At 36.8% G+C, this 16,001-nt stretch overlaps 1 protein-coding gene across 5 annotated transcripts in view; it reads left to right on the top strand.

Annotated features, from left to right (window-relative positions):
• The window catches only part of ARMC8 (armadillo repeat containing 8), a 113,216-nt gene that overhangs the window by 12,484 nt on the left and 84,731 nt on the right, over window positions 1-16,001 (top strand). For 3 of the 5 annotated variants that reach the window (XM_032265339.1, XM_032265310.1, XM_032265320.1), the window contains one exon: window positions 10,188-10,264. The exons of the other annotated variants lie outside the window; for them this stretch is intronic. In XM_032265339.1, the coding sequence (XP_032121230.1) occupies window positions 10,188-10,264 (77 nt within the window). The remainder of the gene's footprint in view (window positions 1-10,187; window positions 10,265-16,001) is intronic. 5 annotated transcript variants of the gene reach the window in all.

Raw genomic sequence — 16,001 nt, 5'->3', positions numbered from 1 at the left:
CAAAAAAAAAAAAAAAAAAAGAATAATTGAGAACTTGTGACTGATCTGAGCAGTGTACTTGTTTGGCATTTTAGTAAATTGTCACAGTGACAAAACATAGCATTTTTTGAACTGAGTGTTTTGGAGGTATCAGAAAATCAAATTTTGGTTTCACATTGTTTTAGGGATAGAAAGAGGTTCTGGTATCCCAATTGTCTGGACGGTTGAGTTGTTTCAGGTTGTGGTTTCTTAACCCTATCAGACTCATACACTCTTCTTATAATAGATATTTTGTGGCACTTTCTTGGCTATCTTCAGGTGACACTCAATAGATAAGTTAACTGTCCTCACATGTAACTTTTAAAAAGTTGACATAATGCTCTGGCTGTAATAAAGGAGAAAAACATAAAACTAATTTATAATATCATTGAAATCTGTAAATACTCAAGTCGTACTATGCCAGAAGTAATAAAGTAATGGTATGTTCATAAATATACACAGTTTGGTTGTGAATGTGATAGTTACGCTGCAGACCGATATAGATATATTGTAATGTTTACTTAAATACAATAAATGGTATTTTTATGTGACTTTCTGAAATGAATGATTTTTGGTAAAGTTCCTGCCAGGACAAAATACAACCTTTTCTTTATTCACATGAGTTACATTCTTGGAAAATCGATTGTACATTAAAATGGTGCAAAACATTTTGTGTTTATAAAATGGAATTAGATTCTAGATTTTTTGCCTACATGACTGGATAGTGGCAAGTTGGGGGATTTGTGCCTGTTGTCCCAGTACATCTAGCATCTTTAGTTCTTGCCCACCAGGTATCAGTAGCATTTGCTGTCATTGTGACAGCCAAAGTCATGTTTCAAACTTACAAAATAGATCCTGATTAGAACTGCTGAGAGGATGGGGCTTTCTGTGTTTTATGTGTGTCTTAGCATACACCACTCCCTTTTCTCACCTCCACATCCACCTCCCCTCCAGCGGGTGACAGTGTAGTTATAGTATAAGGAATTAGAAACAAAATGTGCTATTTAAGACTTTTTTCATACTGTGCCTAGCCCTTAATATATATCACTTATTTATTGTGTTTATTGCTTTTTCCCTTTCTTCCTTTGTTGAAATGTATACTCTTCAAAGGTGGGCTTTTTTTTTTTTTTTTCCCTTTGAGACAGAGTCTCCCTGTTACCTAGGCTGAAGTGCAGTAGCACGATCTCCGATCACTGTAGCCTCTTCCTCCTGGGTTCAAGTGAGATTCTCTTGCCTCAGTCTCCCAAGTAGTTAGGATTACAGGCATGTGCCACCATACCTGGCTAATTTTTGTAGTTTTAGTAGAGATGGGATTTCACGATGTTGGCTAGGCCGGTCTCAAACTCCTGACCTCAGGTGATCCACCTTAACCTCTCAAAGCTCTGGGATTATAGGTGTGAGCCACACCTGGCTTAAAAAAAAAAATGTTAGGTGCCTAGAATAGTGCCTGCATAGCTGTTTAAATATTTGTTGACCAACTCAGTTAAAAAATGAAACTTCAAAAAACAAACAGAAAAGAAACTTCAGCATTGTTTTGTGTTCTCGGCTGTATACTATATCATCATAGTACTAAATTATATTTTCTTTCTCAAACACCTTTTTGCTTTAGAGCTCTTGCATATGTTGTGCTGTCTACCTGGAGTCCTTGTCTTCCCTCCATCCCTTTTTCTTTTTTTCCCTGAGATGGAGTCTTGCTCTGTTGCCCAAGCTGGAGTGCAGTGGCACACTCTTGCTCACTGCAGCCTTCACCTCCCAGGTTCAAGCAATTCTCCTGCCTCAGCCTCCCAAGTAACTGGGATTATAAGCACAGCCACCACACCTGGCTAATTTTTGTATTTTTAGTAAAGACGGCGTTTCACCATGTTGGCCAGGCTGGTCTTGAACTCCTGACTCGATCTGCCGATGTTGGCCACCCAAAGTGTTGGGATTACAGGCGCGAGCCACTGCATCTGGCCTCCCCTCTTCCATTTTCACCTGGCAGATTAATATTAGCCTTTCAGATTATTCATCCCTACTTCTCCGAGGTTATTTTCCATCTTGTCCCTGACTTCAATTATATCTTCAATTTTCTTTTTACATTGTGTTTACTTTTTTGATTACACTAAATTACTTTAGTATGGTTACACTTACAACTTTCTTGTTTACATGGTGTTTTGTTTATGTGCTATGAAACCTTGAGGGTAAGGAACTGCATTTACATCCAGCACCTAATTCCCGGTAAATTAATGATACAAGTTGAATTTCATTTAAAATTGAATTTTCGTAGAGTTCAAACATCCTATTTTTGTGTTTCTTTCATCTCTCCTGAAACCAGGATTTTCTCTCACAATGCTGAATTATGAAGTTTTATCTTGAAGTTCTTAGCAGTTTGTGGACTAATGGACATATTAAATTTTGATTAGCAATCACTGGTTTAAACACTCATTTCTTCTGGGGTCAGAATACCTCACTGGGAATTGTAATGCTGTTTTAATTTCTAAAAACAAATGAATTAAATGAATACATAGATATGAAAATGCTTTGTAAACTAGAACATACTAAACAAGTGTATTTGGTTTTTGCTAAATATAGTATTTAACTTAGTTTGAAAGTAAGCTGCTATCAGTTGAGAATGGGTATCTTTGAATAATTTAGCTTTAACCATGAATGTGAATAACTGAGCAGGCTATTAGTACACTTGTCAAAGCAAATTACCCTCTTTGTACAGACATAGAATTACTCTGAAAGTCGGTATTTGCAGGATACTTTTACAGTTTACAAGGGATTTTCTGTGTGATATCTTATTTGAGTCACACTCTGAGACATGTCATAACATCACCATTTTATAATTGAAGAAACGGTCTCAAATTTTACTTTTTTCCAAAGTTGCATAGCTAGTAAGTGGTAAAACAAAATGCATACCTAAGTGTTCAAATGCCAAACTATTTGTTATTTCTACTACATGATGTTTGAATATATTAGAAATAAAGAACAGTATATTTTAATAAAATATACACAGAGCAAGATTATTGAAATAAAATGTTTGGTATTTTTCTATTAGCCTTCACATTTTTATTCTTCATTGTCTAATAAACTTGTAATTTTACCCTAAAACTTGTTGAACACTTATTTTTCCTGTTTTTTGAGTTTAATCCTATTCATGACAAGCCTAGGGTTTAAACCCTTCCTGAATTTTTTTTTTTTTTCAAAAGGCAGTGGTTTAAAGTCACCATAGTCATGGGTGGTTTATTCAGAGGGACAATCAGAGCCTGTTCTAGCTTGCCTTTTTAGGATACCTGACCAGCTTCCTGAGCTATCTATAAGTTTTTCCACTTTTCTTTTGGACTATTAAAGACAAAGATGTGATTATACAGCTTAATTTGTTTCCAACAGTCTTATTTTATGCCTATTATTCTATGACAGTTATTAGTGATGCCCTCTTTCACTCTTAAAATTATTCTGATTTGGATAATAAATTCAAAGGCCTGTAAGTCATGTATTGCTGTGTAACAAATTGCCCCAAAACTTAGCTGATTAAAACAATATTTATTATCTCAAGTTTCTGTAGGTTAGTAATACAGTGTGGCCTAGTTGGTGCCTCTGGCCCAAGATCTCTTATGTGGTTGCAGCCAGGGTGTCAGCAGGAGCCACAGTGTCATCTGAAGGCTTAGTTCAGGGAGAATTCAGTTCTAAGCTTACTCATGTGGTTGTTGGCAGGTTTTAGTTTCATGCCATGTGGGCCTCTCCACGGGGCAACTCCACAGCCTGACAACTAGTTTCTGTTAGAGGAAAAGGGAGGGGGGCAGGGAGAACTTGAAAGTTTCTGAAATGGCATCTTATTACCTCTGCTGCATTCCATTTGCTACTTACTAGATCCAGTCCTCACTTAAGGCCAGGCATTGCACAAGGGCATGAATACCAGGAGGTGGGGATCATTGGGGCCTATCACAGACAATCACCTTAATAAAAGGAAAATTGCTTCCACATAATACTTTTCCACAATGGAATGCAAATCATTACCTGTTGCTGTTTTTGTTTTCCTGAATAAATTTACTTCAAACTTCTCCCCAGCTCTCTTATTCGTGGCTGCTTCTGTACATTTAATTGTAGCTGGAGAAAAACACAGCCATGCTGATTGGTTTCCTGTTAAATTTATAATCACAAGCCTCAGTAAGCCACTTAGTGCTCTCTGGCAGTCCTAGTACATTTTCCTGGCCCATTCAGTGTCTTATTCCTTCTCCTCTTTCTTTAAACCACTCACATTTCTTCATCTATTTTTATTTTCCGAAAGTAGAAGTACAGTAATCTGAAAACTTTAACGAGCTTTCACCACCATATCTCCCCAGGCTGGAGTGCAGTGGCGCGATCTTGGCTCACTGCAACCTCCGCCTCCCGGGTTCAAGCAATTCTCTTGCCTCAGCCTCCTAAGTAGCTGGGATTACAGGCACCTGGCGTTACTCCCGGCTATAATTCCCTCTTGTTATTGTACTTACACATGCTGTACTTAACTAGTAAGTCCCATTCTCCCTCATTTATTCATGAACATTGTTTCAGTTCTCCCCCTTCTCATGCTGCATCAAATTTTCTTCTCTGTCAAAAAATTTCCAGCAATGAATAAGCAAGCTCTAATTTATTCCATCTTAAAAAACAGAATCTCTCCTGACCCTGCTTCTCCCTCTTATCTACTATGTTTTTTTACTCCCCTTTACAGTGAAAAGCCTTGAAAGAATTGTCTGTACTTACTTTTTCCACTTTTTTTTGTTTTCACTTTTCCCATTCTCTCTCTCTCTCTCTCTCTCTCTCTTTTGAGATGAAAACTTGCTCTGTCGCCTAGGCTGGAGTGCAGTGGAACTATCTTGGCTCATTGCAACCTTTGCCTCCCAGGTTCAAGCAATTATCCTGCGTCAGCCTCCTGAGTAGCTGGGACTACAGGCATGCGCCACCACACCCGGCTAATTTTTGTATTTTTAGTAGAGATGGGGTTTCACCATGTTGGCCAGGCTGGTCTTGAACTCGTGACCTCAGGAGATCCACCTGCCTCTGCCTCCCAAAGTGCTGGGAGTATAGACGTGAGCCGTTGCATCCAGCGCACCTCTCCCCCATTCTCTCTTAAACCCTCACCAAGCGGGCTTTGGCCCTACTGTAGTGCCGCTGTCAAGATCAGTGAACACCTGCATGTTCCTAAATCCAAAGGTCAGATCTTAATTATCATCTTAGCTACACATCACTAGGATTTGACATAGATAGTTACTCCCCTTTTGAAATATTCCCTTGCTTCAACATTCTGGATTTCTTCACTCTACACTGGCTGCTTGTTTGACTACTGCAGAGCACAGTCTTCAGGTCTTGCGGTATCCAGGATCACTCTCTTAATTAATTAATTTCATAATATGCCGACAATTTCTGATTTACCTGTCTAGCCCACAACTTTTTCCTAAACTCTAGGCTTGCATGTCCAACTTGACATCCTCCTTTGGATGTCTAATAAGATTCTGAATCCTAACATGTCCACAACTGAACTTTTGATCTTCCCACTCAAATCCAAACCTCCTACAGCCTTCCTCATCTCATTAACTGGCAACTCAGTCTCAGTCTTTTTATGTGGTCAGAGAAATAAGTGTTATCCTTGGCTCCTTTCTTCTCTCATATCCCACATCAAGTCTAACAGCATATCCATTTTATAACTTCAGCATTTGTCTGGAATCTGAGTACATCTTCTACAGTGTTTGGTCTAGTCCATGCTACCATTGTCTGTGAAATTATCGCATTTCTGATGATGGAAATAACTTCCTTCCTAGTCTCCCTGCTTTTGTCTTATGTCCCTTCTCCTTCTCCACACATGTCTGTTCCTAAATTGCAATCAGAGTGATTCTTTAAAAACGTAAGTCAGGGCTGGGTATTGTGGCTTACACCTCTAATCCCAGCACTTTGGGAGGCCAAGGTGGGAGGATCACTTGAGGCCAGGAATTTGGTATCAGTCTGGGCAACAAAGTTGAGACCTCATCTCTACTAAAAGTAAAACATAAGTACACACATAAGTCAGATCATGTCTCTATTTCCCAAAACCCTCTAATGGCTTCCCATCTTGGAGCATAAAAATCAAAATCCTAACAATGACCAACAAAGCTCTATACTAGTAGAAAAATGCAAGGCACATATATAATTTAAAATTTTCTAGCAGCCATTAGCTATCCAAAGTATAAAGGAAATAAGTTGATTTTAATGTTATTTAAACCAGTAAAGCAAAATATTATTTCAGCATATAATCTGTGTAATAAGTTATTAATGAAATTAGTTTCAAAAATAGCAAGTAGCAAGTCTTCAATATCTGGCATGTAGTTTATACAATTTGGATGCTAAGTTTTTATTGGAAATACCTGATTCATACTTAGGTGTCATGACATTTATAATTGAAAATATGACTCATATACCCAAGTAGTTCCAAATCATTCTTAAAAGTTTTGAAATAACTGAATCCCATATTGATTTCTTAATTTTAAAGTTTAAAATATAAACAAAATTTACTTCCTAGTCACATTTCAAATTTCAAATGCCATATGAGGCTAGTGGCTGGCTTACTGGACAGCAGCTCTTTACCATCTGGCCCCTGTTCTCTGACCTCATCTCCTGCCGATTTCTCCTTTGCTCATTCTGCTGCAGCTATAATGGCCTCCTAGTCTTTGATTATGACAGATACTTCCCATTTTAGGACATTTATATTTGCTGTTCTTTTTGCCTAAAAAAACTCTATCCCTAGATGTGTGCATAGTCTCTGCTCCTTCACCTTCTTCAAGACTTTGCTCAAGTATCACCTTTCTTTTTTCATTTTTTGAGACAGAATCTCACTCTGTCACCCAGGCTAGTGTACAGTGGCATGATCTCAGCTCACTGCAACTTCCACCTCCCAGATTCAAGCGATTCTTCTGCCTCAGCCTCCTGAGTAGCTGGGACTACAGGCATGCGCCACCACACCCAGCTAATTTTTTTTTCTTTTTTTTTTTTTTGTATTTTTAGTAGAGATGGGGTTTCACCATATTGCCCAGCTTGGTCTTGAACTCTTGACCTCTTGATCCACCTGCCTCGACCTCCTAAAGTGTTGGGATTACAGGGATGAGCCACCGTGCCCAGCCCAAATGTCACCTTTTTAGATGTTCTTTCTCTTAACCCATTTTAATACCTGTACAAATTGCCTTCTCTTCCTAGCTCTTACATTTCTAGCCTGCCTTCTGAAAGGAGAGAGAAGTGGACTGGGAGGAGAGAGGTGATCTGATCTAAAAGGAAAAGCAGTGAAATACCAGAATTGTCCTATACAGATGAATGAATACATTAGGTGAAAGTACAGAGTAAAATAATGTTGAGTAAGTGATCATATCCCTTCAGCTTGCTTGCTGTCTGAGCAGCTTATAAGATTATTTTTGTGTGTACATGACAACCCTTTATAGATTGTAAGTTTCCTAAATGCAAGGCTCTGCTTTAATGTCCTCTTACACCTTCTTTGGCATTTAGCATGTAACTTTGACCAAAAGGCAGTGTGAAATCTCCAATTATGAGCCACCTATTGGTTAGCGTTTTGTGTTTTACATTCTGTAGTTGCCTCTCTATCCTGTTTTCAGTGCTAGTAACTATTATACTTGCTGATCGTTTACTTGTGTTGGCTTCACATGTCCCATGGCTATGATTGTGACATTGATTCTTTCTCTCTTTGCTTGTCCATTCTGGTACACTTTTACTCATTTTCCAAAGCCAACTCCAGAAAGAAGCCTTCCCTGATTCTCCCAGTTTACAAACGCCCTCCTTAGTCCTTCCTTTATGTTGTGTATACCGTAATTCTTATATTCTAATAGGGAAATAATCATGTAAACATGGTAACAATATGAATTCTTGAGAACAGGGGCTGTGTGTTACTAAATTTTTCTTTATTAAACAAAAATTTATTTTTAATGCCTTCCTCAGTGCCTTGTTTAGGTACTCAGTGCATGTTATATTGAATGAACCTGGCACAGAGCAGCAAAGAGAGTTGCTATTAATGGGGGAATTTTATGTTAAGATACATGTCATTGACAGGTAAGAGATTTGGAGCTATAGAGAGTGAAGATAGAGAAAACAGTAAAATCAAAATCAAATCTCTGGTTAGGAGGGTCTTAGGTACTTAGAAGAACTTACTATGTTAGAAAGCTCAGAAAACCTGTAGTCAAATGGAGTGGCAAAACTTACCTGTTTATATTATAATAATGCTTTTTTCAGTTCTGCTCTAGCTTTTGCTCTTCATATATTGTTTCTCAATATGTTTGTACAGCTATTTGTGTCTTTATTTTACATTTGATGATCTGACAAACGGGTAAAGATCATGAGAAGCCTCAAATTTGTAAACCGAGGGAGTGGGCAGATTATTGTTGAGAGTCCTTCTAACTCTGTGATCCTGTTATTTTGAGGAAAACAGATTCTGTTAGCAGGTGCTTTAATGGTATCCTGGTGAGCACAAGAATTTTAATCACTTTTGCTTCTTTGTTCCACTGTTTATTCTTTACAAATGAAGTGCATGCTAAAAGCAAGCATTTGAGCTGGATGTAGTGGCACACATCTGTAGTTAAGTTACTTGGGAGGCTGAGACAGGAGGATTCTTTGAACCCAGGAGTTTGAGAAAAGCCTGGCCAACATGGTGAAACCTTGTCTCTACCAAAAATACAAAAATTAGCTGGATGTGGTGGTGTGCACCTATAATCCCAGCTTCTTGGGAAGCTGAGGCAGGAGAATTGCTTGAACCCGGGAGGTGGAGGTTGCAGTGAGCCAAGATCGCACCACTGCACTCCATCCTGGACGACAGAGCAAGACTTCATCTTGGAAAAAAAGAAAATATGTGTTGACTTAGTTAACTATATTATCAGAAAACTAGAGTTTGTGTAGTTCTCCAGAGGTAATTTTTGGTGGCTTAAAAGTTTAAGCTGGCACTGTACCGTGGTAATTAACTCTCTCACTGATTTGGAGTTCAGAGTAAATTGGAAAAGTTATTTTTTCCTCCCTATAATAATTCATTGCTAATGGTGGGGGGTAGTATATAAAGATACTTCAGCAGGCATCGGAAAAAACGAGCAGGGGACACAACCTTTTCTCTGATTCTTAAATACGGGTTATTTGTTTTAAATAATGTTAAGTGTCAAAAATTAAATATTAAAAAAGGGTTATCCTCTAAAATAAATATTACAAGAAATACATAATAGAACAAACTCCACAATACAAATGAAAAGGAGGTAAGTGTTTCCCCTTTGTATTCTTTCTAATTTTGCCCACCCTTATCCAGTTCAGTTGAGACAGCTTGGTGGCCTACAAATCACCCTAATTCGTAATTGTTTTTCTTCACAGAAAGTGTGACAACTTCTTCCTTTATTTATTTATACTTCTGCCCCCAGCAGTGCAGCTCCTCTACGTTAGCCTAAGGATTTTCTCTTTTACCTAGACTACCTCTTACAGACTATTTCATGAAGCCCTTACTCTTTTCCCTGGCTGAGAGCCAGATTTTTGTCCTTCCGTGTGTGCTAAATTACAGAAGTAACATTCCTGTCTATTAATCACACATATGTGACATCCAGCAGTTAATGAATAAACTTAGCTTGCTGTTAAGTATATATGCTAACATACATGCCTAGATCTTCTGTTGGCAAAACTTGCAGAGCTCACCACAAAGGTCCCACTGTCTAGCTATGCGTTTAGTGAGAACTAAGTGTCTTCTTTCTTCTCTCGCTGTTTATCATGAGCCTTTTTTCAGACTAATTTAATAAAATATTTACAAAAATATACTTAATATCTTCCTGATGATTCTTTTGAATGAACAGTTATGTGCTTTGTAATTATGTTGATTTTCTAAACTCTCCTGCTAGTTTCAAGACTTAGTAAAATGTATAGTATACTATGGACATTCTTACTTTTGAAATTGGGCATTCTTAGAAGAAAAATACTGATCTTTGACATCTTGAACTGAACACTACAGTTTCCCATTATTTTGATACCTGAGAGAGAAAAGTCACCTGCTTAAGTATTTCATATCATAAGGAGGCAAAATTAAGTATTTAATAGAAATTTTAATGCATCTACCATAAGTTAAATTATCTAGTCACTTGATATTGTGGGTGATGCTGTGAATTTGTGATTTTGCATGGCTTCAGATGTCATAATTTTTCCCCCCCACTTTCTAGGAAGTAACAGCTAGCAGTCGCCACTATGTTGACAGGCTATTTGACCCAGATCCCCAGAAAGTTCTACAAGGTGTCATGTAAGTAGTATGTATTTAAGAGTCTATCAAAAAGTTGTTTGTTTTCATGTTTTAATCTGCCAACTACTTTAATTTTGAAAATACAGGATTATACCTTTTTTCTTTCATTTGGCTTTTTTTCTAGAAAGACTGACATTCATAGCATTTAATATTTTACAGTAAAGAATTGTCTTTTCAGTAGTTGTTAACAGAGATGGTTAGCTTCATTTTTTGTAGAACACTTGTTTCACATTAAAAAAAATGTTTTCTTTGGAGAATGCTTTTGCTTCTTTAGTATCCACAAAAGCAGGAGAATAAGATTGATGGTCTTTCATAATTGGAATGCAGTGAAATAATAGATCAGTAGGGTTTTTTGTTTTGTTTTTGGTTAACTCATTAACTGTCACCAAGATTGATTCTCCTATTGATGTTTTAAATTTAGAATTTAGAAAGCTGTCAAAATTTAAGTAAATTCTTAATAACTTAAATGCCTTTTTTCCCTCCAAAATTTCATGTTTAATGAGAGGAAACATTTTAAAGCAATATACCAGAAGTAATTATGCTCTTAAAAAATTAAGAGAAGCAAATAGAATAAGATTTCAGAAGATTTATTCCCTTTCCTTTTGAGTTTCAGATTATCATACTCTTAGCACATTAGTTCTAAGGAGGAAGGACTAGACTAAGGCTCATCATGGGGTTGGGAAATGTGAAGGATCCACAGGCCTGAACTGTGTCTGTGGGAAGAAGGATACAAAAAAGTGTCGAGATACATTTCAGTAATGGTGAGGGCACCTAAAGAGGGATGCCTCTTCTTTTTCTCTGATCCCATAAACGTTGTCAGCCAAATAGTACTTTAACTTGTGCTCAGCCATGGTAAGGCTAGGATGCTGTGTTTATACAAGCTTCTTCAGACTGTAGTTCTTAAAGCCTTTCTCTCCAAAGGCATTGTAGGAAGGATGCTTTGGAGTTGTGAATTTATAAAGAGAGGTAAGATAAAAGTGCTGTAAAACTGCTTGACTATTCGAGTTGAGCTGGAAGGGATGGTGAGAAGCTAGTTAGGATCTTCCCTAGATACTTGACACTTACTTTCACGTCGTCTTGGTTTACAAAAAAACGATATTTCTGGCTTTCTCATTATGTTAACTTTGCCTTGTCCTCTTAAGTAGGAGACTTTGTAATTATTTAATCACTCCTCTTAAGACTAGTTTAATTATTGCCAGGAAAAATGGTTTATTAAATTCATATGTTAAATAAATCCATTTGGGTTGCACCTACACACGCGAAGTGGTCAAGGGGGCAAGTTTACCTTGACATTCTTCCTTAGACAGATAGTCTCCATACATAGCCAGATAGCTCTGGATGTAGATAATTCTAAATGTTACTTAAAATTTCTCAATAAATGGTTAAGAATGTTAGACTTAAGTGTTCAATAAATAATTATAAAATATGATGCTATTATTGCTACTATGTTTAGGAGAAAACTAAATTTAGTAATCAAGGATTCTGTGTGATAGACTTATAGAGTTCTATCTAAGTCGTTGATTCAAATGTTGTCACTTTGAGAAATTTTTTACTTACCAGAGAACGCTGTAGTTTCTCAAAAATTGATAAAATATCAAATAAATGATAAAAGAAAAATGGGGAAGACAGAATTACAACAAAGAAGCTAAAATGTAGTTTGATAGCCTTAGTGTTTTTTGAAAAACTACCAGTCTGAGACCTAATTAGCTGTCAGCTAGGCATAAAGAAACGTTTGTATGAAAGAATGGTAGAATAGAAAGAGCATGGGCTTTGGAGTTGGACCGTAGTGGGTTGAATTCCTGATTCTGACATTTTCTAGTATGGTTCCTTTCTACCTGTGCTTGGACAAGTTTTGTAATTTCATTGAGCCTCAATTTCATCATCTGTAAAGATAACACTGTCCATCTTGCCAGGTTAATGTGAGAATTAAGTGAGAATTATAAAATTCAATGTCTGATGCGTTGTGGATCATTTGGCACTTAAGTGGTTAGTTGTTATGAGCCCCAATGTAAAACAACTTGAAAAATAAGATAATTGTCCTCAAAGAAGAGAAAGGGGGGAAAAACTGAGAAGACAGTTCAAACTAATATAGAAGAGAGAGGGGGGCTAAAATTCCTGACTCAGACAAGAGAATGTGAATGATAACACATTCTAGTAAACATGATTGCTACTTAAAATACTAAAATCTGTTCATAGTTTGAAGGGGACAGGTGACCCAACATTTTTTTACTTTATCTCAGCATAGTACTGATCTTACAGAGATATGTGTAGTGTGATTTGATAAAGCTTCCTTTTCTCCAGATAGAAATATTTATTCTTCCTGACTGACTTCTTTCTTGAACTTTGGCACTGTCTGAAAATTAATTGTACATGGTCAAGAGAATAACAAGTGAATTACTTTTAACATAATCTGTTTTTAAGTAATCTTGTTTAATATAATATGGATAGAAAAAGGGAATGAAATGATATTTAGGAAAAGAGAGTTGACCAGTTCTTGAATTTTTTTTTTTTTAATACACATCACAGCCATTACTGAGTTGCACAGAGACCACTACCAGACCAAAATAGGTAGGTAGAAAGATGGCCACAGAGTATAAACAACCAAAGGTAGCCTATTAATTTTAGGGAAGGAAAAGGTAGAGGCTGAAATAGCATTAAATCCAAAATATTTAATTGGAGGGACATAAAATAATTGACAAAAATTGTAGCTTTGACTACAAGCCAACCAGAGTTTTATCATTTTTCTGGCTATATTATGTTTGATTTTTCTCAATAAATATTGTGAACATATACCAGGCATGGTGGAAGGCACCTGTAGTACTAATTGCTTGGGAGGCTGAGGCGGGAAGATTCCTTGAGCCTAGGAGTTCAATACACAGTGAGACCCTATCTTGAAGACAAATAAGATTGTGAACGTGTGTAACACACTAGCAGGAAAAAACAAAACCAAATTAAAGATGAATAATGAGTCTTCATCATAGTCTACAATAATCTACTAGCTGAGTTAGGGCTCCACCCTTAAATATGAGGAGCTTCTTTGTAGATAGCCCACATCACAGTGGACCGTTTTACCTAGTCAGTGAATATGCCTTGTTGAAAGATAACATTAAGTATCAGAACTGCTTAACTTTCAGTTGTTGAAGAATGGGGAGTTATCTAGAGGTAACTTTGTTAAGTAGTAAAATAGCATAAACTTGAATGGTCCTGTTGTATAAAAAGTTTAAATACAAAATCAGGTCCTTTTATCGAAAAGCAAAATTTCATATGTATAACTGGATAGACGAACATTAAGTAAGGAGTAAGATATGAGCCAAAAGAAGAGGGAAGTCACTGTATAGGTCATAAGCTATAGCCTTTGAAACTGCAACAGAGAGTAGGTATGTCAGTTAAACTACGTTGCATTGCAAATTATGAGCTTCCTGTAGTATGGAGATCTGCATGTGACTTTAAAAAAAATTGCAGGACATTTTTTGGTTAAGTTACAGTATTGGTTCAACAATGTTAAATCTCATATTTGAGAAAGAATAACTTCATATGATTTTGTAAATCATGAGTGAAAGCTATTTAAACACTGTTTTGTTTTTTAACATAACAAATTAGAGCACTTGATTTGGTTTTAATGTTAGTGAATCTCAATGAAAAGATTAACAGAGGCCAGGCATGGTGGCTAATGCCTGTAATCCCAGCACTTTGGGGAGGCTGAGGTGGGCAAATCACTTGAACCCAGCAAGTCCAGCTTGGACAACGTGGTGAAACCCCATCTCTACAAAAATAAAAATTAAAAAAATTAGCCAAGTGTGTAGTCTCCGCTACTCAGGAGGCTGAGGTAGGAGGATCTCTTGAGCCTAGGAGGTGGAGGTTGCAGTGAGCCAAGATTGTACCATTGCCTCCAGCCTGGGTGGCGAAGTTTTGTTTGTTTTTGTTTTTGTTTTTTTAAATTAGCAAATAGCCCTACATGGCCCTTTGTTGTTATTGCTATGTTGAAAGTCAAAAGATGATGTAAGCCAATGTAGCGAGCTTTGTAGTTTAAGAGTTTAATAGAATTAGAAAGGTTGAACAGACCTCTGGTGGATTCAGTCAGGCACTTGTGGATGCTGCAGAATCATGTGATTTTTTTCCCCCCTACCAATAATCCACTTCTAAAGTGTCTTCTGAAGCGTTTTAATGTACTGATGATATGAATATATTTTGGTAATGATTATTTAATTCCCTTAGCTCCATGAAATTTTGTGTCTCTGGTTTCAGTAGAATGTAGACAGGCATTTCTCAGAACATATCCCCATTGTCAAATAACGCGTCCTTGTCGTTAAGCAGAGCATGACTGTAATTGATTTTTAGCTTGGGTCTCCAGTCTTCAGTACTTTTAAAGATAATTTTGTTTATTTAGATGATATTAGGTTTTCAGTTAAAATGTATGCTATTTTCATTTAGGAATAAATAAATATGTTTCATTTTCTTTTCATGAGCTAAAGGGTAAGAGTTCCCATAAAATGAAGCCTTTGGGTTTTAAGAACTTTTAAGTTAAAGGGTTAAGGTTTAGAATAATTTAAAATAAGTATTCTAAAAAATATCAATTAAAAATTTTCTCCCATTACATTTAATCAGTTTTTTTGTTGTTGTTTGTTTGTTTGTTTGATATGGGGTCTTGCTATGTCACCTGGGTTGGTGTGCAGCACCGTGATCTCAGCTCACTGCAACCTCTGCCTCCTGGGTTTAAGCAGTTCTGCCTCAGCTTCCTGAGTAGCTGGGATTACAGGTGCCCACCACCATGCACAGCTAATTTTTGTATTTTTAGCAGAGACAGGGTTTTACCATGTTGGCCAGGATGGTCTCGATCTCCTGATTTTGTGACCCCCCCACCTCGGCTTCCCAAAGTGCTGGAATTACAGGGCTGAGCCACTGCACCTGGTCTTAATCAGTTATTGTTGAGGGCTATGGATAAACATACACAAAAGCGACTTTAATACCAAATGTAATAAAGTGATCTGAGTCCTACTTGTTTAAAACTATATATTCTGAGACAGAATTCAGTCAAAGGATTCGGCAGGTAGGATTATCCCGTAATTATTAAATCTAATTGACATAGTCTTTACTTGCAGACAGATAAGCTGTTTGTATACATGTATCTATATGCTATTAACTTTGAACATCAAGAATATATATTTGGGCCAGGCATTTTGGGAGGCCGAGGATCATGAGGTCAGGAGATTGATACCATCCTGGCCAATCTGGTGAAACCCTGTCTCTACTAAAAATGCAAAAATTAGCTGGGTGTGGTGATGTGTGCCTGTAATCCCAGCTACTCTCGAGGCTGAGGCAAGAGAATCGCTTTAACCAGGGAGTCGGAGGTTGCAGTAAGCCAAGATTGTGCCACTGCACTCCAGCCTGGCGACAGGGCCAAACCCATCCAAAAAAAAAAAAAAAAAAGAAAAAGAAAAAAATTCATGTTTATATGCATATATGTATATATCTTTTCAGATGTATAAAGCACTCAACTGTATGCTAACGTATTGTTCCATACTGTTCTAACACATTTTTGTGTTCTTTGGAATAACTAAATATATTTAAAATATTAGTATCTACCAATATTTTGATGTTATTAACACAGTCACTAAATTTTACTCTTCATTTTTGGAGAATGTAAGGTGATTTGTAATCATACATTGATAAAACAAGAGTTTATAAGAATGAACTAAATTTTTTTTTTTTTTTTTTTTTTTTTTTTTTTTTTTTTTTT

The sequence above is a fragment of the Sapajus apella genome, unplaced genomic scaffold (assembly GCF_009761245.1).
Source record: "Sapajus apella isolate SASKATOON/1434 unplaced genomic scaffold, GSC_monkey_1.0 scaffold4, whole genome shotgun sequence".
Taxonomy (NCBI): Eukaryota; Metazoa; Chordata; class Mammalia; order Primates; family Cebidae; genus Sapajus; species Sapajus apella.
Note: the sequence above shows the minus strand (reverse complement) of the source record. Positions and strands in the feature narration are given on the sequence as shown.